This window comes from Artemia franciscana, chromosome 8 (assembly GCF_032884065.1).
Source record: "Artemia franciscana chromosome 8, ASM3288406v1, whole genome shotgun sequence".
Taxonomy (NCBI): Eukaryota; Metazoa; Arthropoda; class Branchiopoda; order Anostraca; family Artemiidae; genus Artemia; species Artemia franciscana.
In genome coordinates this window covers 20,999,532-21,020,079 of record NC_088870.1, presented here as the reverse complement: position 1 = coordinate 21,020,079, position 20,548 = coordinate 20,999,532, and the positions used below count along the sequence as shown (strand labels likewise).

The following is a 20,548-nucleotide window of genomic DNA, read 5'->3' as shown; positions in this document are numbered from 1 at the left end:
ATATATTTTAGCCTTCAGAAATAACCCCATTGCCAGGGGGCTAAGCCAAAGACAGGGTATTTCACAGAAAACTGAATTAGCGAAATATCACAGACCGCAATTAAATTTTGTGTTGTTTATTCTGTCTATAATGTAGTAAAAAGAGAACATTTGAGCTAAAAATGTTTTATAAAAGTGGTTTCAATGTAATAGAAGAACATTCCAAAGGAAGAATAATTTCGATTTTAAAAAATCAACCCCTTTGCCCCCGGTGTCTGCTTACTTTTCCCCCTTCTTTATAATTATCGAATCTATATCTGCTCTCCAGCTTAAAATATCAACTTTATATGCATGTATTTAAGCTTAGGAGTAGTTTCCACGAGAATAAAAGAAATTTTTCGAAGAAAAGTAAAAGGTTTCAAAATTGGCATTATTCAGCCGTCTGAGGATTTAATGAGGGTAAAGTGCCATAATTCACACTTATTTCCTTAAAGAGAGATCGGGGGCTCTTTTAAATAATTCGATACGATAGTGAAAAACGGACGCTTGTTTACTATTTTTTAAATAATTGTAAGGAAAAAATATTACTCGCACCCTCATTTAATGCCTAATTAAAATATATTTATGCAGGCGTTTTGCAATAGAATTAAATTTGTTTAGGCAGTTATTTCCAGGCGAAAGCAGCTGTAATGAAGCTCCTCTTTCAGCAATTATTAAACGGTATGTTTGATATGTGCCCTAGAGTAATTATGGTCTAACCCGAATAGGAGGCAGGTGATTACCCAATTGAAAGCTGTCAGAATATGTAACCATTAATGGAAAAATATGCTTTAATATGGGGGGCATTAATTTGGTGACAAAAAACAAGTTCAATTTATCATTGTGAACACCATGTAATTCAAGGAGGGAGGGGGGTTTTAGGTATAGAAAATATAGAATATATTTATATAGAAATATATAGAAAAATATATAGAGGTATAGAAAAATATAGAAATATTTTCAATATAGAAAGTTATACCAGCTCAAACTTGCGTATGCAAACCTTTTCTTTTTTTGATGCGGGTATATAGAAAGAGAGACTTACCATCATATAAGCAGAGGTCCAATCCTTTTTCAAACTTCTTTAGGAATCAATTTTGAGACAGATTTTACACCTTCAAAATCTCATGCAAGACTGATGGAGAAGTTCGTTCTAGTACCCAATTTCATACCCCCCCCAGAGACAATATAAGATTACTCGGTCACTACTAAAACAATAGTGGATCACGTGTCGTTTCTGTTTCACAGGAAGTAGTTAATTCCAACAAGCCTTTGTTCCTAGATAAATCAATAGATGTCTATAACGGTTCTGCTCATGGAAAATGGTGACAAAAATCTCTTGTTTGCTGACACATAATGGCGGTAAAATATGAAAATGATGGGTGATGTAAGGACCGTACTCTTAGTTGGGTGGCCTGAAGGTTATTTAAAGAATCAAGGAAACTATAATGTAACATCCAAAGAAATGCTGGAGTAAACAAGACCTGCCCCAATATAAGGCCTTCTCTATAACACCTTCTATAAGGTAACACCCAAAGACTATTACATAACAAAAACACAATTTGGTGGGACCCCTGAAGGTTTTTTCCTGGTCCTCATAGGTATTATAAGCAACAAGCACCTACATAGTTTAGAAAACATTCCCAATGACATAACATGCACCAGCTGGCTGTCATGGAATGACGGAATAGGGCTCCCGTGAAAAGCAGGGATAGGAATGCATTTCAAAGTAAGGATATGGGTGTCATGGAATGGTCGGATATGGGTGTCGTAGAATATATTGGGCCAACATTACTGCCAGCTGATCCAAAACGTTTGCGCGGTAGGCTAACAAGGAAGTAAAAGGTAAGCATATGAAGCAAGTACCCTATCCTCATTCAACCAAGAGAAATTTGATTATCAGCAGAAGACGTCTGTATTCGCAGAGGGGGGGGGGTTGACCAGCTACCTTTTTGATGCATATTTCTAGGACTGTTAAAATTAGTATTAATTAACAGCGGATTTTGCCTTTTTTCCATCGTCGATTTTTTATCAAAGAATGATAAGCTTCGGCATAATTCGGGATGCAAAAACTTGCCTTTTTAAAAACTTGTATGAAATATATACAAACAGTTGATCTTCCAAAAACAAAATCTTGGTGTTATCATGAACGTCATCCGGCTATGTCACTGAACCTGAGGGAAGCTTCACTTCTATCGTCAGTTTACTTGGAAGGGTTTTGGGCTTATACAATGTTCATCAAGGCTTTACGGTCTCCTTGGATTTCCTTATCAACGACTTTTTTTTCCTTTAGGAACTTCTCGCTTAAAGCCTTTAGTAACATTTGATAGGTTTCCTAAGATTCAACCTTGCAAAAAAAGAAAAAAAAACTTAGCACTAATGTATTGTTCAGATGTCTGGTCAATAGTCAACATGACAATCCTGAAAAATTTGTAAGAAACATTGGCAAATCAAGTCCAACCTTCCCAGGCTCCTCTCAATATCAATTAGCTTTTGTTCATTTAATATAATTGGATTCCTTTACGAGTCATAGGTTTAATGCCTACATCTTTACCTTCAATATTCCCGTTAACCCATCCAATGATATTTTTCACCACACAATTCCCACTACGGACCATTGGTCATCTGAAAAGTTGCAATAAGCGTTATACCGATTTATGTTCGTCTGGATTTTATAAAATTCTCTCATATTATAAAACATACAAAGTGCAGAAAATGGAGCTATATATGATAGGCAGAAAATGAAAAATAGAATCGTAGAAAAGAAAAATTCAAAACTAAATTTTAAAACAAAGCAAAACACTACAAAGGATAGAAAAAGAAAGACTCCCAATCGGGACATTATCATTTGAACTTGAATATATTAGTGAGGTTAAGTATTGGCAATATTTGGTTAAAATTTATAAACTAGAGAAATTAGACCAATTTAACTAAGGATCCCACAGTCCCTTTCTTTCTTTACATTTTTTGAAGGGTTTAGCCCCGTCATAAACACTTTCTAAAAACATACACCTAACTATTTGTAAAACTTTAGGGCGTCCATATATAACTTTTGTAACGCTATTTGCTATTACAAGCAATAGCTTATCCTCTGCTTTTTTTGAAACCAAGTTATCACTTGCAAAGTCGTTATACGAATCGGTGGACCACAAAAATGACCCTTTGTGGAATTTTAAGTATCTTGTAGCGTGCAGACGTCCGATCATTAAAACAAGCACTGTACAGCATTTTCGATAATCAGATTTTTCGGAAAATATGATTTAGAACACGGTATAACCTTGACACGGACAAAAACGAGGAAGACTCAGCAAACATTTCGCACGAGAAAAAATGGCCAACAACTTTAAAAGAAGAAGAAGAGTAATAGCAAAACAATTCGTTTGTTTCAATAATAAGTGAAAAAACTCTTCTTGTTAGGAGGAAGATACCCTTCTACAACAAAATAAGTTGCAGCATTAAGTTGAGCTTTGTGGATGCTACCACGAAATGAATGGTAGCATCCTCTATTAAAAACTTCGGACACATGGAGTTTTGCACTATCTGTTTTAGGTGTTCATGAGTTGATCACACTATGGATCTATGTTCACGACCCTGGGCTTTCTGTTCTCACCTCCTTACATCTTATATACTTGAGATAAAGTCTGTCCACAAAAACAACAGTCAAAAACTTTCTGCGTATCTCTATACCGTAAAAAAAAGTTTTACAATTTATCACTAACATTCACAAGAGAATGCCCGCAATAGGAACTCTTCTTTTAGGATCTTCTAATAGGAACTACATCCCTTCTTTTACACCAAGCTATTTTATATACGTTTTTCTCATGATCTGAAATATTTTAACGCATAGTAATCAGCCTTTCACACACTTTTACAGGTGAAAAACTTCTCAACCTGCAAAACCCAGCATGTGGTAAGCAAGGGCAGCCTTCCACGTTGAACTTAATGAGGCCTCAAACTTGAACCTTATCGTAAACAGTAAATGACATACATGTTAGTAATTCATTCGGCCCACAAATCAAAAGAAATGATGAACACCCCCCCCACACACGGAAATCTTCCCAAAAGGGGATTCACACCGTTTCATAGTACAGAAAACATAGCTGTCAAGATTAGTGGAATATTGTAGTTGAATTTTGAATATGGCTTAGAAAAGCCCAAATCACATTAAGAAAAGTTCTAGTGCACAATACAAAAATAGTCAATTGGATTACTCTTTTCGAAGCATTATAAATTTGCTTGATTCAATAATGATCCCGTGGTTTGACGATAATTAACAGTGATTGAAACCACTAATATGAGTAGGTTAAGGAACTAAGCGTTTGTAATAATTGCAATTCAAGGTGGTAAAAATTGCCGGGAGGGTGTGGTCTCTTTTTTTCTTCTGAATTGCACCCTATATAACGTCGAGAACAATTCATTCATACCATCAGTTTTAATTAGAGTTTAAACCTTACAACACTCATTTAAGATGAAAGTAAGTATATGTTTGCTGTTATTGTGTTTCCGTCAGTAACAATATATTTTTGATTAAGTTTCATAAGAAATTTTCAACCTTTGGGAAGAATCTCAGCCTTTCACAAAAAAATGGATCAAGTCCACTTCTTTCATTTTTATTAGCTCTAGTAATGTATAGTAATCGGGTTAACGAAGCTTCTTGACTACTAAGGTCCCTGCGTCGGACCTGCAGTGTGTTACCACAGTTGGGGTTCGATTTTGAGTCCCGTACTACCAAGCTAAGGTCAAACCCACTGCGCCACCACAGGATTTCTGGGGTTTAGTTTCAAAGCATTCGATTGATTTAAAATTCGTGCGGGTATACGGAAATTCCTTAAAGACAAACAGCATTATTTATAAGTGACAAACGCAATTTTGTCGATCGACTACTATTTAATTATTTAAGAAGTCATTTTGGCTGGGACTGTACTAAAAATTACTCTCTGTCTTCATGATAGTACATATGAGTAAACAATAAAAACCCAGGGAATTTACCTCACCTGGTGGTTTATCACTTATTTAATTTTGATTCTGAACAAGTTAAATATTTAACTAATAGTTTATGCTATTTGAAGTTATACCCCTAGTTAAAGGATAGTGTCAGTCCTGAAGGTGATTTTTCTTGGAAATAATCGCTGTAAAACAAATATTTACCAGATTGCTCATTTGTAACGATTTTGAACAGATTCGGGCACAATCTGCACAGACTAGCTGAAAAAGGACATGCAAATTTCATTTTTGCTTAAAAATTACAGTACGAATTACAGATTTGTAATTTTAGAAAGATCACTAAATACACAATAGTACATGCTTCTATACACAATAGATTTCATGCTTCTAGCAAGAGTGCCGACAGAAGAAGGCATTTGGGTGTAGCTGCCCACGTAAAACCCAATAAAGTTAGAAATTCAACAAACTTAAAAGCACTAACACCGCATCTTCTATTTGATTTCGTAGGTTTACCACATGAAGATCCAGATAAGCACCTTATAAAATAATAATATTAAAAATAAAATCTGACTAACAGTCTTTCCTTTTGATGAGTTTTATATTCAACTTTCAATTGTAGGCATTCGTTGTCTGTGCTTTGATTGCTGCTGCATTTGCTGTCCCTCAGGACTATCCTAAGCCAGAGTACAAAGCTGAATATAAGCCAGCCTACAAAGCGGCTGATGTAAGTATCAGTTTTTATACAATCCTAGTTTTTCCGTAAAAAAAAAAAATTTAGCGTCGACACCACGAAACATATATTACGTTTGTTGAAGTTTTCGAACATCCATCGAAATTTTCACTAAGAATGAAATCCTAAAAAAAAACACAGTCCTGTAGACCATGGGTCGTTAAGTTTTTGTTGTTAAAACGCCAAAAATTTACGTGGAGAAATTACACGGGCCGCACTTAGGTCACATGTCGTTACATTGTAATGTATTGTTGTTGGTATACCATAATGATTAGAGTATATCTACTATTTACATACAAGCATTTTAGGTTAAAAAATAAAATGCTTAATGCATATTTTTATGACATTAATTGTAATCAATATATTCAATGAGATTTTTGTTTTTTTCACCTTTTTAAATCCTTGTAGTGTTCAGAGGGCAAAGTTCCATAGAAATCCATCAAGTTTTTCTTTCCTTAAAAGCTTTTTTAAGTGTGGTATCACTTTGCAAATCTATCGCGTTGATCTGCCAATCACTTGGTACATTATTGACATCTACTGCGAAGTTTTTGAAAAACATCCATGTTACGTGAGATCTTTTTGAAATTGTTAAATCGGTTTTCAAACTCAGTTTGAAGTTGTATTAATGCACTTCCCATTATAGTACTTTGCCAAACAAAATTTATATCAGCTTCTTCAACTGTTTTCTTGCGATATGGAAAATGACCGAGATTTCTTGATTGATATGCTTGATGAATAATGCTAGTTTCATTTTAAATGCCTCGAAATCTGAATACATCTTGCATATAAATTTATTTTTGGCTTATAAACGTGTATTGAACAGATTCAGTTCTGTAATGAAATCAGTTAAAAACCCAAGATCCCAGGCCTATGCATATCTATTTATTTTATGGAGCCTACCAGCAAGTCTATCCCTGCCTCTTTGGCACTGCTCCAGTTCAGAGGGATTGGCTAGTTGTTTACTATAGCAAAGTAGTTGATGCAGTCAAAGTCACATGCACTGGCAATTGTAGTTACAAGTAGTTGAGGTTTCAATCGCAATCAGTCACAGTCACAAGTATTTGCAGTTGCAAGTAGTCATAAATTCAAACAGTTTAAAGCAGTCATAACTTACAAAAGTCCCAAAAACAGTAGCACTGATACTACAGTTCGTGGTAACGAACTGTAGTAAAGAGCGACCCGGCTCAATAGTAACCGAAACAAAAAAAAATGGAATTTTGGTACCAATAGTTACATCAAAAGAATTGTATTTTAATGCGGATTTTAAATATATAAATTTCATCAATATCAGTTATACCCATCAAAAGTTACGAGCCTGAGAAAATTTGCCTTATTTTAGAAAATAGGGGGAAACACCCAATAAAAGTCATACGATCGAAAATCACACCATCAGATTCAGCGCATCAGAGAACCCTGTTATAGAAGTTTCAAGCCCCTATCTAGAAAAATGTGGAATTTCGCATTTTTTACCAGAAGACAAATCACGAATGCGTGTTTATTTGTTTTTTTTTTCCCGGGGGAGATCGTATCGAGTCAGTGGTCCTAGAATGTCGCGAAAGGGCTCATTCTAACGGAAATTAAAAATTCTACTGTCCTTTTTAAGTGACTGAAAAAATTGGAGGGCACCTAGGCCCCCTCCCAGGCTCATTTTTACCCCAAAGTCACCGGATCAAAATTCTGAGATAGCCATTATATTCACCATAGTCAAGAAACCTAATAGCTATGTCTTTTGGGACGACGTACTCCCCCGCAGTCCCCTTGGGAGGGCTGCAAGTTACAAACTTTGACCTGTGTTTACATATAGTAATGGTTACTGGGAAGTGTACAGACGTTTTCAGGGGGATGTTGGGGGTAGAGTTGAGGGGAGGGGTTACGTGGGAGGATCTTTCCATGGAGGAGCTTCTCATGGGGGAAGAGACTTTCAATGGAGGGGGCGCAGGATTTTCTAGCATTATTTAAAAAAACAATGAAAAAATAAATATGAAAAGTTTTTTCTACTGAAAGTGACTAGCAGCATTAAAATTGAAAATGAACAGACATTATAACCCATATGAGGGGTTCACCTCCTCGTAATACCTCGCTCTTTACGCTAAAGTATTTTTTAGTAATTACAACTACTTATTCTACGGCCTTTGTGATTTAGGGGCCATTCTTAAGGAATTGGGACAAAATTTAAGCTTTAGTGTAAAGAGCGAGGTATCGATATATCGAGGTATCGATATATCGTATATTTTTTACTTATGAAAACGTTCGTAAAAAATTTTAAGTTAATGCCTTTTTAAGTAATCAAAAATTAGAGGGCAACTAGGCCTCCTCTCTCGCTCCTTTTTTCTCAAAATCTTCCGATTAAAACTATGAAAAAGCCATTTATCCAAACTAAAATTAATATACAAATTTCGTTTTAATTATTTATGTGCGTAGAGCCAAGATCAAAACATACATTAATTCAAAAACGCCCAGAAATAAAAAAACAAGCTTTTTAAATGAAAGTAAGGAGCGACATTAAAACTTAAAACGAACTGAAATTACTCAATGCCCCTCTCTTTACGCTAAAGTTAATTACTGTTTTAAAAAGTAGAGTTAAGAGAAAGAGTCAAACTTTACCGTAAAGAGCGGGGCATTGAGGAGGAAAAGCCCCTTTCATATACGGAATTACGGAGTAATTTCTGTTCGTTTTAAGTTTTAATGTCGCTCCTTACTTTCATTTAAAAAACTTGTTTTTTTGTTTAATTGCATAACTATTACTTGTAGTAGACCTGAAAGTTTCAATTTATTGCTTTATCAATTTATTGCATATATTCCTCAATATATGAGGAATCATATATTGTTTATATGTCCTTTTGACAACATACATGCATAGAGCACATTTTGATTTCGTTCAATATACACTTCAACATCGCCTAATAGTCTCACCGTCATGCCTTTAGCCATCCCATATGTATTAAAGATAGGTTATTTTAACATCTATATTTGGTTATAAAACCCCTTCAATAGGTCTTGAACTTTCAACGCAATACCTTTATCGGTTCCTAAGATATTGTAATATACCCTTCTGACAAATTTAGATGGACAGTGCGTTTTGATTTAGTTCAACAGCCGCAATAATATGCTCTGAAATTACCAGCGTACCCCCTTTTTCTCAGGGATATTGCACATACAACCTTTTCCCAATCTGGATATGCATTGTACCTTTTGATTTAGTTTTACTCCCCTCTAGTTTCCCTGAAAGTTGAAACTTTTTACCTTATTCTGCTCCTGGGACATTGTATCTAAGCTCCTTTGATAACCTGGGTGTACTTAGACCCTTTCGATGAAAATTACCTTTCGAAGAAAAAAAAAATACCCTCAATTTTGTAGATGGGTGTCATCTGGTACATACTAGGATATACAAAATGAGGCGTTATTTTTTTCCTCTTGAATATTTTACTACAAGATGGCCACATAACATGAACAGATAATTTAGGTTTCATTTGGTACCATAAGCACGAAATTTTGCGGAATAAAAAGAATAAACAACGAAAATCTAAACTCAAAATGTTCTTGGGGGTATTACCCAAACTTTGAGGTAAGTTGAATCAAAAACAAAAATTGTAACATAGCAAAATAATTGGTCTGGACGGATGAACATCAAAGCAACTAGATGGTGTTTACGGAATTTTTGAGAAAGCCAGATCGTGCCCCCTTTCACTTCGTTGTGTATTCGTTTGGTGCGTAATAAGGTATGTCAGGTGCGTTGGAGCGAGGATCTTGAGGGTCATACCAAGACGGCTCGCGGGCCGCATGCGGCCCACGGGTCGCCGACCCATGCTGTAGACAATAGAGAAATCTGACTAACTTTCTCAGTTTGGCAGGAAAAGGATGCATAATCAGAACGCCCAATTTTACAAAAAAAAACAAAACAACTTCCACCAGCTTCATATTCTTTTCTGAGATACAAAACAAAGTTAATTTTTTCGATTAACTTAAACGGGCGGAAAGTTTACTCAGGGCGGATCTAGAGCAAAATCTTGGGGGAAGCTCAGCGTGACAAGGGCGCCAATGAGCAAAATCTTGGAGAAGGGCAATGTGACAAAGGTTCAACAGTTCTCTACAGTTCAACAGTCCTGGTTGAACTTCGCTGAGGTAAGGATGCTGGGACTGTTTTGAAAAACTGTTCATTTTAGTTTTATTGATTTTATCCTCTATTAAGTTGTTTTTCTTATTTGTATTGCTGAGGACGGCCCTTGGACATAGGGCCGAAATATTCATTCTAATTTGTTTCCCACTGTCTTAAAAAATTCCCTATTTTTCTTCTTGTTTTTGGTGTTTGCTATCAGGATTGAGCTCTGTAATCAAGGTCACAGACGTCACCTACCTGTTTAAACGACCAAACATTATCTGAAAGGTTTAGAATTACTCGGATGGGCAAACAACACTTATATTTTTTAATCTTGTAAATTTTTCAATGAAAAAAAGTCACCGTCTCTTGTTTCAACTAGCAGCGGTTATAAGGACAATGAATCAATGGAGGGAACTCTAGCTTGAAAGTAAAATACCCAAGTATGGAAAATTCCAGAAATGGAAAATCAACCATTTTACATCTAAAACTACTAACAAGGAAATAACTTTTGAAAGAACAAGAATCTTAATTAAGATTTAACCAGTCTGACTGAACGTAAATTTTAAAATGGTTTAATACTAAAGTATATTAAAAAATAAAGTCCTCAAAATTTTTCATCTTTTTAATAAACATCACTAGCTGGGTTTAAACAAAATGCAGATTAAGCCCGTAATGAGAGGGGAAACAAAATTTAGTGTCAAATTAATAATATGAACAAAATTCTGTTTTATAAATTAATTTTCAAGTAGTTTCCTTTATTGTATTATAACTGTATTCAATAGGTTGTTGACTTGACTATTCTTTTTTTTTTCGCAGTACAAAGAGGGGCATGCTCCGTACGAATTCGCCTGGGCCGTAAAGGATGACTACACCTACAATGACTACGCACATGAGCAGGTCACAGACGACAAAGGCTACACCAAGGGAAGCTACCGTGTTCTCCTCCCAGACGGGCGTGTCCAGACAGTAACCTACACTGCCGATGCCTACGGATACAATGCTGATGTCCAGTATACTGGTGAAGCTAAATACTCCGACTATAAACCCACCTACAAAGCTCCAGAATACAAAGCACCCTCATACCCTGCTCCAGAATACAAGGCGCCAGCATACAAGTCACTTGCCTACCCAGCCCCAGAATACAAAGCACCAGTCTACCAAGCCCCAGAATTCAAAGCACCAGCCAACCCTGCTCCTGAATACAAGGCACCAGCATACAAAGCACCAGCTTACCCTGCTCCAGAATACAAGGCACCAGCTTACCCTGGTCCAGAAAACAAAGCACCGTCATACCCAGCTCCAGAATACAAGGCACCAGTAAACAAGGCACCATCCTACCCAGCCCCAGAATACAAAGCACCAGCCTACCCTGCTCCACAATACAAGGCACCAGCATACAAAGCACCAGCTTACCCTGCTCCAGAATACAAGGCACCAGCATATAAAGCACCTGCTTACCCTGCTACTGAATACAAAACACCATCTTATAAGCCAAAATATTAGATATTTATAAAGTTTGTTATTAGTTATTTTTATACAGCAATACAAATTATTCCACTGAAAAATTGTCTTAAATAGATAATTTGCGATTTTGGCGGCAGCCTATATTTTACAATGCGAAAGGTCTTCAGATTCGGGATGTGCTTAGGTAATCTAAATTACCACAACGGGTTGCACATTTGGGGTTGCAGAATTTCATTTTACATTCTTTATCTTATTCCTTGCAAATTTACTATAAAAAGCAGCAAGATAAAACCTAACTTAGTCAAACATCTAAGTTTATAACCAGGATCTCGTGAACGACAAAGTCTTGTAAAGTTGCTAAGCGAGGTGAAGGGAATTTCCAGATAATGGATCTGTAACCTTTGATAATAACCTTAAATTAGGCACAACTTATCTAACCTACTCAAAACGAATCTACTTTTTATGCCGATTAAAAAAACAAAATTTAGTTTTTTGTTTATTTTGTTTTTCAAACAAAATAAAAGGTGACATCAAAAGTTAGAACCAATAGAAATTACTGTGTAGATGAGAAGGGTTGGCATCCCCTCAACCACCTACTCTACGCTAAAGTTAGCTAGTGGTTAACTAAAAGCATTTTAGACCGCAAGAAAAACACCCAGTTGCCAATTATAGGTGTTTTATTAACCAATTGCCTTTGAAAACAAATGAACCGAAAGTTTTATTGCGTAAAACAAATACAAATAAGTAAATCTTTCCGTTCTCGAGGATTTGAGAAAAGGATAGCTTTTTATCACATTGCTCCTCTATTAGAGGATTAGATCTTGAAGTTTTGGTACAAAAAGTCGAGGTTTTCGATAAGACCTGATCGTCACCATGCGACGGGTCTTTGAATACTAAATCCGCCCAGTAAAATGTCAAGGCGTCCCATTGCTCCAAAAGGCCTCTTCCAGTTTGTTAAAAAGAAAGCCATTGTGTAGGAGTAAGAGCAACAAATTTTCTTTCAGGAACTTGGGTAAATATTTGAAATTGCTAGAATGAATGCATTTGCTTGCCACTTTGCCTAAAATAGGAAGTTACAGTTCGTCAAAGATCCTTAAGTCCATTAGTCAGCTTTCTACAGGTAAAATGAACCCACAAATGGGAAAGATGGCACGAGCACTTCATTATCACAGCTAAGGGATACTTGGCACAGCTTAGGGAACAATAGGGAATTTCTCAAGACAGTGGGAAACAAATTAGAATAAATATTTTAGTCCTATGTCCAAGGACCGTTTTCAGCAATACAAAAATGTATAAGAAGAAAAAACTTAAAACAGGATAAAATCAATAAAACTAAAATGGAAAATTTTTGAAAACAGTCCCTGCATCCGTACCTCAGCAAATTCCAACCAGGACTGATAAATAAATTGTAATGGAACGAGGCAATTCATTGAAATGAAAGAGAATGATTTAAAAACATGTTTTCAATGCCAGCCAATATGCATTCTAATTTGTTTCCCACTGTCTTGAGGAATTCCCTACTGTTCTTCTTGTTTTTGGTGTTTATGATGGAAAAGCAGTGTGGTCTTCGTCACTATTTGCAAGCCTACTCAGTAGGTCTGGCCCTGATAATGACTTTGCGTACTTTTTGAGGTCGTCACATAGGCTGTAAGGCATACCATGCTCCACTAAGAAGCCCGCAATTTTACTTTCAATCTCCAACAAATGACCTTCAAATTATTTGTCCTGTAAGTGAGATCTTGGAGATAATATAGTTTGTGCTGATATACAGGCTTTCTCACTAGCAAGGTGTGCTGACGTTGTGGCATGCTTCCGCAGAGCTGCCTTACCCTCAGAGCATTTTTAGTCTTTCTCGTAGCCAACATAGTGTGCCATACCTGAAACCAACATACAAGCAGTATTTCTAGCATGAAAATGTTGAGTGATATAAGGACCATGCTCTTAGTTGGGAGGGGCCTGAAGGTTTTTTTAAGAATCAAGGAAACTATAATGTAACATCCAAAGAAATCCTGGAATAAAGAAGACCTGCCCCTCGCGGTTTTTAAAACAATCGCTAGTAGGTAACATCTATAGCCTATTACGTAAGAAACAAAGAAAACACGATTTGGTGGGGCCCCTGAAGGTTTTTTCCTGGTCCCCATAAGTCTTTTAATTAACAAGCACCTGCATCGTGTAGAAAACATTCCCAACGACGTAACATGCACCTGCTGTCTGTCATGGAATGACGGAATAGGGCTCCCGTGAAAAGCAGGGATAGGGCTACCATGAAAATGAGATATAGGGATGCTTTTAAAAGCAAAAATATGGGTGTCGTGGAATGGTGGGATATAGGTGTAGTAGAAAAGATTGGGCGGCCACTACTGCCAGCTAATCTAAAACATTTGCGCAGTAGGCTAACAAAGAAGTAAAAGGTAAGCATATGAAGCAAGTAGCCTATCCTCATTCAACCAAGAGAAATGTGATTATCAGCAGAAGACGTCTGGATTCGCAGGGGGGGGGGTGACCTACTTCTTTTAAGCATATTTCTAGGACAATTAAAATCAAAATTAATAAACAGTGGATTTTGCCCTTTTTCCATCGTCGCTCTTTATCAAGTTCAAGTTCAAGTTCCTTTTATTACCAATATCCATCCATTTATAAACAAAAAATATCCCAAAGGGCTCAATGGCCCGTTATTTGGGAAAAAAAAACAACAAAACAAAACATAAATAACTATTAATTACATTCACACTTAAAATATATTTAGAGTCTACTCACCAATCCTCACCCGAGTACAACCGGTCTCCGCACCACCTACTTACAAAAAATAAATAAAAATAAAAAAATATATATACATCGAGGATCCAACACTCACACCACCCAAATCTAAATAAATAAATTCAATCTAAATAATTAAATAAATAAATTAAATCTTGATAACTAAACAATATAAATAACTGATCAATATTATAATTTAAATTATTTTTTTTTGATTAAAAAATTCTTCAACCGTTTCTTGAAGGATCCTATGGTACAGGACCGTCGAATCCCAACAGGAATGGAATTCCAGGCACGTCCGACAGCAACTATCAGACCAAAGTCCGAGCGCACTGCAGGGGTGGATGGCACTAGCACATCATCCTTGTTTCTAGTTTCATAAGGACTGACATTTCGAACAATTTCAAAAAGCCCGGAAAAACTTGATGGAAGGTCTCCACGGAAATACTGAAACGCAATGAAAGAGAGGTGTAATGTATGAATATCTTTAATCTTCAGAAGTTCAACAGAAATATGGGTGGTAGACTGAAGAACTTTTGCTGCTTTCAGTTGGAGATTATGTAAAGGTGTAAGTACAGATGGAAATGTTGACATCCACACTGACGAGCAGTAGCATAAATAAGGGTAAATAAGAGAGAAATATAATAGACGAAGGATAGAGAAAGGAAAGACTCGCTTCAGCTTTCGAATAATTCCAAGGCCTCGAGAAACCTTTAATCTCATTGACTCAGTATGCCGTTTGAAAGATAGATTTTCATCCAGAAGTATCCCAAGGAATCGAATAAACCGGTCAGCTGGGCGGGATATGGATCCCTTAGATGTTTTAAGCTCTGTCACTGTAGGGCAGCTTTTGCCTATGCGGGAGAATATAAGAAGAAACGATTTTTTTACATTCAAAGCTAACAAATTTGCATCAAACCAACGATATATATTTTCTGCCATCAATTGTAGCTTGAGGATAAGAGATGATTCATCAGGTGCTGCAGCCCCCAGGGTGGTGTCGTCGGCGAATGCAAAGAGTTCTTCATGTTGACCAGGCGTATCCAAGGCTTCAACCACAGCATCTCCTTTCTGGCACAAATGACAACAGAAATCAGATCGTGGGTTGCTAAATAGTCGATAGAGGTCGTTGACATATATGAGGAAAAGGGATGGCCCAAGAACTGAGCCTTGTGGCACTCCATATTCGACTGGAATATGCTCATCAGAAGCTTCAACTGCAATGGATCGGCCAGTTAGGAATGAAGAAAACCAGGACAGAGCTTCTCCACGAACGCCTTGATGCGACAACTTACCAATAAGTATCTCGTGTGTGAGGCTGTCAAAAGCTTTCTTCACATCAAGGAATATTGCCGCAGGTATAAGGCCGAAGTCTAAAGACTGTCGTACAAAATGAAGAAGCATATTACATGCGTGTTCTGTTGAGCACTTCTCCCGAAAACCAAATTGGTGCCGATGAAAAAACTTCTTCGCGTCTAGGAAACTCAGCAAACGCTTTAGCATAGCCTTTTCAAATATTTTAGAAAAGACGGACAGAAGAGATATAGGCCTATAGTTCTCCGGGTCCTCCTGGTCACCTCCTTTAAATAGTGCTATCACTCGTGCCAACTTGAGACGCTGAGGGAATATTCCGAGCTTGAATGACTGGTTAACTAAGTGGCACAGTGGTGTAATAATTGAGGGAAGAATCTGTTTGATTAATTTGGCCGGAATTTGGTCGAATCCAGATGAAGAATTTTTCAATGACGAAATTATTGTTATCAGTTCCTGCTCCGTAACTGACTCAAGAACCATTGACTTTACACAGGAAGGACCGAGGAACTGCTTCCAAGTTCTAGAACTTGAAGAAGGAACCACACCTAACGCCGTTGTTTTGGCATAATTCGGGATGCAAGAACTTGCCTTTTTAAAAAGTTGTATCAAATATATACAAATAGATGATCTTCCAAAAACAAAATCTTGATGGTATCATGAACTTGATCCGGCTATGTCACTGGACCTGAGGGAAGCTTCACTAATATCGTCAGTTTACTTGGAAGGGTTTCGGGCTTACGCAACGTTCATCAAGTATTTACGGTCTCCAAAAACCTTGGATCTCATTATCAACGACTTTCTTTTTTTCCTTTAGAGACCCCTCGATTAAGGCCTTTAGTGACAGTTGATAGATTTCCTAAGATTCCAAGTTGCAAAAAAAAAAAAAAAAATTCTGAAAAATTTGTTAGAAACATTGGCAAATCAAGTCCAACCTTCCCCTAAATCTTTACCTTCAATATTCCCGTTAACCCATCCAATAACATTTTGACCACATACATTCCCACTACGGATCGTTGGTCATCCGAAAAGTTGCAATAAGCGTTAGACCGATTTATGTTTGTCCTCATATTATAAAACATAAAGTGTAGAAAATGGAGCTACATATGATAGGCAGAAAATGAAAAAATCAAATCGTAGAAGAGCAAAATTCAAAACTAAGTTTTAAAATAATGCAAAACACTACAAAGGATAGGAGAAGAAAAACTCCCAACCGGAACATTGTCAGTTGAGCCTTCAAGGCTCAACTGAGTTAAGTAAGGGCGTGAGTTAAGTATACGCGATAATTGGTTAAAATTTGTAAACTAGAGAAATTAGACAAATTAAACTAAGGATCCCATAGTCCCTTTCTTTCTTTACAATTTTTGAAGGGTTCAGCCCCGTCATAAACATTTTCTAAAAACATACATCAAACTATTTGTAAAACTTTAGGGCGTGAATATATAGCTTTTGCAATGCAATTTGCTATTACAAGCAATAGCTTATCTTCTGATTCTTTTGAAACCACGCTATCACTTGCAAAGTCGTTGTACGAATCAGTGGACCACAAAAATGACCCTTTGTGGAATTTTAAGTATCTTATAGCGTGAAGACGTCCGAACATTAAAACAAAAACTGTAAAGCATTTTCGGTAACCAAATTTTTCTGAAAAATAGGATTTAGAACAGAGTATAACCTTGAAACGGACAAAAACGATGAAAACGACAAACATTTCGGAAGAGAAAAAAATGGCCAATAACTTCAAAAGAAGGAGAAGAATAATAGCAAAGCAATTCGTTTGCTTCAGTAATGAGTGAAAAAACTCTTCTTGCTAGGAGGAAGATACTCTTCTGCAACAAAATAAGTTGCAGCATTTAGTTGAGATTTGTGGATGCTACAATGAAATGAGTGGTAGCATCCGCTATTAAAAACTTTGGACACATGGAATTTTGCACGATTTGTTTTAGGTGTTCATGAGTTGATTACACTATGACTCTATGTTCACGACTATGGGCCTTCTCACCTCATTATGTCTGACATACTTGAGACAAAGTCTGTCCACCAAAACAACAATCAAAAACTTTCTGAGTAGTTCTATACAAAAAAAAGTTTTTAGAATTAATCACTAACATTCACACGATCAGGAACACACGCAATAGGGACTCATGTTTCTACTAAACCCAGCATGTGGTAAGCAAGGGCAGTCTTACACATTGAACTTAACGAGGTTTCAAACCTGAACCTTATCGTATTAAATAAAAAAACCAAGTTTTCTTAAATGAAAGTAAAGAGCGACATTAAAACTTAAAACGAACAGAAATTACTCCATATATGAAAGGGGATTTTCCTCCTCAACACCCCGCTCTTTACGTTAAAGTTTGACTCTTACTCTTAACTCTACTTTTTAAAACAGTAAAAAACTTTAGCGTAAAGAGCTTGGCGTTTAGGAGGAAAATCCCCTTTCATATACGGAGTAATTTCTGTTCGATTTAAGTTTTAATGTCGCTCCTTACTTTCAGTTAAGAAAATTTGGTTTTTTTATTTAATTTCTGAACGTTTTTGAATTAATGCATGTTTTGATTTTGGCTCTCCGCACATAATTAATTAAAATGAAATTTGCATATTATTTTTTTTTGGCTAAATGGCTTTCTCATAGTTTTAATCTGAAGATTTGAGAAAAAAGGAGTGGGGGAGGAGGCCTAGTTGCCCTCCAATTTGTTGATTACTTAAAAAGGCAACTAGAACTTTTAATTTTTACGAACGTTTTCATTAGTAAAAAATATACGTAACTTACGAATTAACTTATGTAACGATCTTCTATATTCGTATGTTTTTATTGCGTATATGAGGGGGTTCACCCCCTTGTCAATACCTCGCTCTTTACACTAAAGCTTAAATTTTGTCCCAATTTCTTAAGAATGACCCCTGAATCACAAAGGCTGTAGAATAAATAGTTGAAATTACCACGAATACTTTAGCGCAAAGAGCGAGGTATTACGAGGAGGTGAACCCCTCATATGCGTAATAATTTCTGTTCGTTTTAAGTTTCAATGCTGTTCCTTACTTTCGGTTGAAAAATTTTTTCATATTTATTTTTTCATTGTTTTTTTTTAATAATGCTAGAAAATCCTGCGCCCCCTTTATTGAAATTTTCTTCTCCTATGACAAATTCCTCCATAGAAAGATTATGCCAATTTTGAAACCCTCCAATTTTTTCAGTCACTTAAAAAGGACAGTAGAATTTTTAATTTCCGTTAGAATGAGCCCTTTCGCGACATTCTAGAACCACTGGGTCGATAAAATCACCCCTGAAAAAAAAAAACAACAAAAAACAAACAAACAAATAAACACGCATCCGTGATTTGTCTTCTGGCAAAAAATACAAAATTCCACATTTTTGTAGATAGGATCTTGGAACTTGTACAATAGGGTTCTCTGATACGCTGAATCTGATGGTGTGATTTTCATTAAGATTCTATGACTTTTAGGGGATGTTTCACCCTATTTTCTAAAATAGGGCAGATTTTCTCAGGCTCGTAACTTTTGATGGGTAAGAATAAACTTGATGAAACTTATATATTTAAGCAAGTTATATTGAAAAATCCATTGTAATCATGGATGTTGTGAATCCATTGAATATTGAAACATCAATTGTAATAGGGGAACCAATAAATAATACAAAATTCTGCTTATTTTTTAATGCCCGTATCCAATCAGAAATGTGAAACCTCTTTATATGAAACTTGCTGAGTATTCCTGCAAAATGTTAAGTTTACAACAAAAAGTTTATTATCCATACTTTACAAAAACAATACATGTTAAGGAAGAGAATACGGGGATGTATTATGGAACTAGCAGATTCTTCCAATATTGGAACCAACATTGGTCTGTGTTTGACGTTTTAAATAAGTTTAATGCCATGCAGATCAGACAAGAAAAAAAGGCTCTTCTAAATTAAAAATGAACCACACACCAAGAAATAATTTCTAAGATTTTTATTGTGCATCGATTTCCTAGGTGTTCTAGAAGTAACTATTTTTCTAAGGAAGGTTTTCAAGGATTTCAGAACATAAGCAAAATTTTCGTATAGCTAACTTATTTCACTAAAGACCCCCCCCCCTGCTAAACACGAAAAAACTTTAGAACTAAAGGTATAGGATAGCAAGAAACAACAACAAGTTGGAAAGCAACTTGACAACTAAAAAAAAGATGCAAATGGGTTTTACTACTATGATTTCTCTATAGGATATATATTATAAATACTTTTATCCTGTCTATTAAATATTTAGAAAAACCCAAAAATCTTGAATAAGTAAATACAACAATAAGTAATCCTTCTTTTAATATATAACTTTGAGTGGTTCCAAAACGACATGACAACACTTCTCTGATCCCTAATTGGCAAGGGGTTGGGATCATGAACGTAATTTGCTCTGGGGAAGAAGGGCAACTGCCACTCCGAGACCTTAGCCCCCCAGCCCCATGATTGCCCCCCAGATGAAATTTAGTTCCTCCAAAAATCTTATGAGAATTAAGATTAGCAAGAATGATTCAAGCATCCACAGGAACGGGTCAGTTTTCTTTAGTACATCTTCACCTTTTTCTTTACTATATGAATTTTTTTCAGTTTTCTCGGAAAACTGGGTCCACCCCAGCCCCTCCCCCCAAATTTTGACGAAATTCCACCACTGATTGGGGTATGGATCTAATGATCTACTAAGGATGTAGTTGCAAACGAGAAAGTGGATGACCTCTATTCCTTTTTGAATCAAAATACTTGACAAGTTCAAAAAATAAGTGCACCTGAGAGGAAGCAAAAGGTATCCGGGATTCCATATTCCACTGTCGCAATGGCTGTTCAGCTGCTGACAGTAGATTGTGAACGGACCTAGGCCCACATCAAAGAAATTGCATTTGACTTAATATTTTGAAAACAATAATATAATTGAAAACTAGAAAAATACTGATGAATAATCCCTAACTAGGTATTTTTGGCTTAATCTTATTTCCTTGCAGATTAAACGTATCAATTATCAAATTTTTGACTATATTAATGAAGTCACCAGAAGCAGCAGTATCAGTGGGGTAAGTATTTTTTTTTTTTATTCCCTATCTTCGACTGTCAAATCGCGGGATACCCAACTTCTGTAAGTTTCTTTTGTTTTCTAACAGACAAGACCAATACTTTTCTTGCTTAAGAATTACGCTAAATGTAGGGTCCATTTCAAGCAGGTTATGCTGTAACC

At 36.2% G+C, this 20,548-nt stretch overlaps 2 protein-coding genes across 2 annotated transcripts in view; one reads left to right on the top strand and one right to left on the bottom strand.

Moving 5' to 3' along the window:
* The window catches only part of LOC136030120 (DNA polymerase eta-like), a 200,297-nt gene that overhangs the window by 38,256 nt on the left and 141,493 nt on the right, over positions 1-20,548 (bottom strand). The window lies entirely within an intron of this gene.
* Positions 4,443-20,548, top strand: part of LOC136030570 (adhesive plaque matrix protein-like) — a 53,707-nt gene continuing 37,601 nt past the window's right edge. Inside the window, exons 1-4 of the mRNA XM_065709643.1 lie at positions 4,443-4,492; positions 5,582-5,686; positions 10,608-11,288; positions 20,319-20,387. Of these exons, the coding sequence (XP_065565715.1) occupies positions 4,487-4,492; positions 5,582-5,686; positions 10,608-11,288; positions 20,319-20,387 (861 nt within the window). The 5' untranslated portion in view covers positions 4,443-4,486. The remainder of the gene's footprint in view (positions 4,493-5,581; positions 5,687-10,607; positions 11,289-20,318; positions 20,388-20,548) is intronic.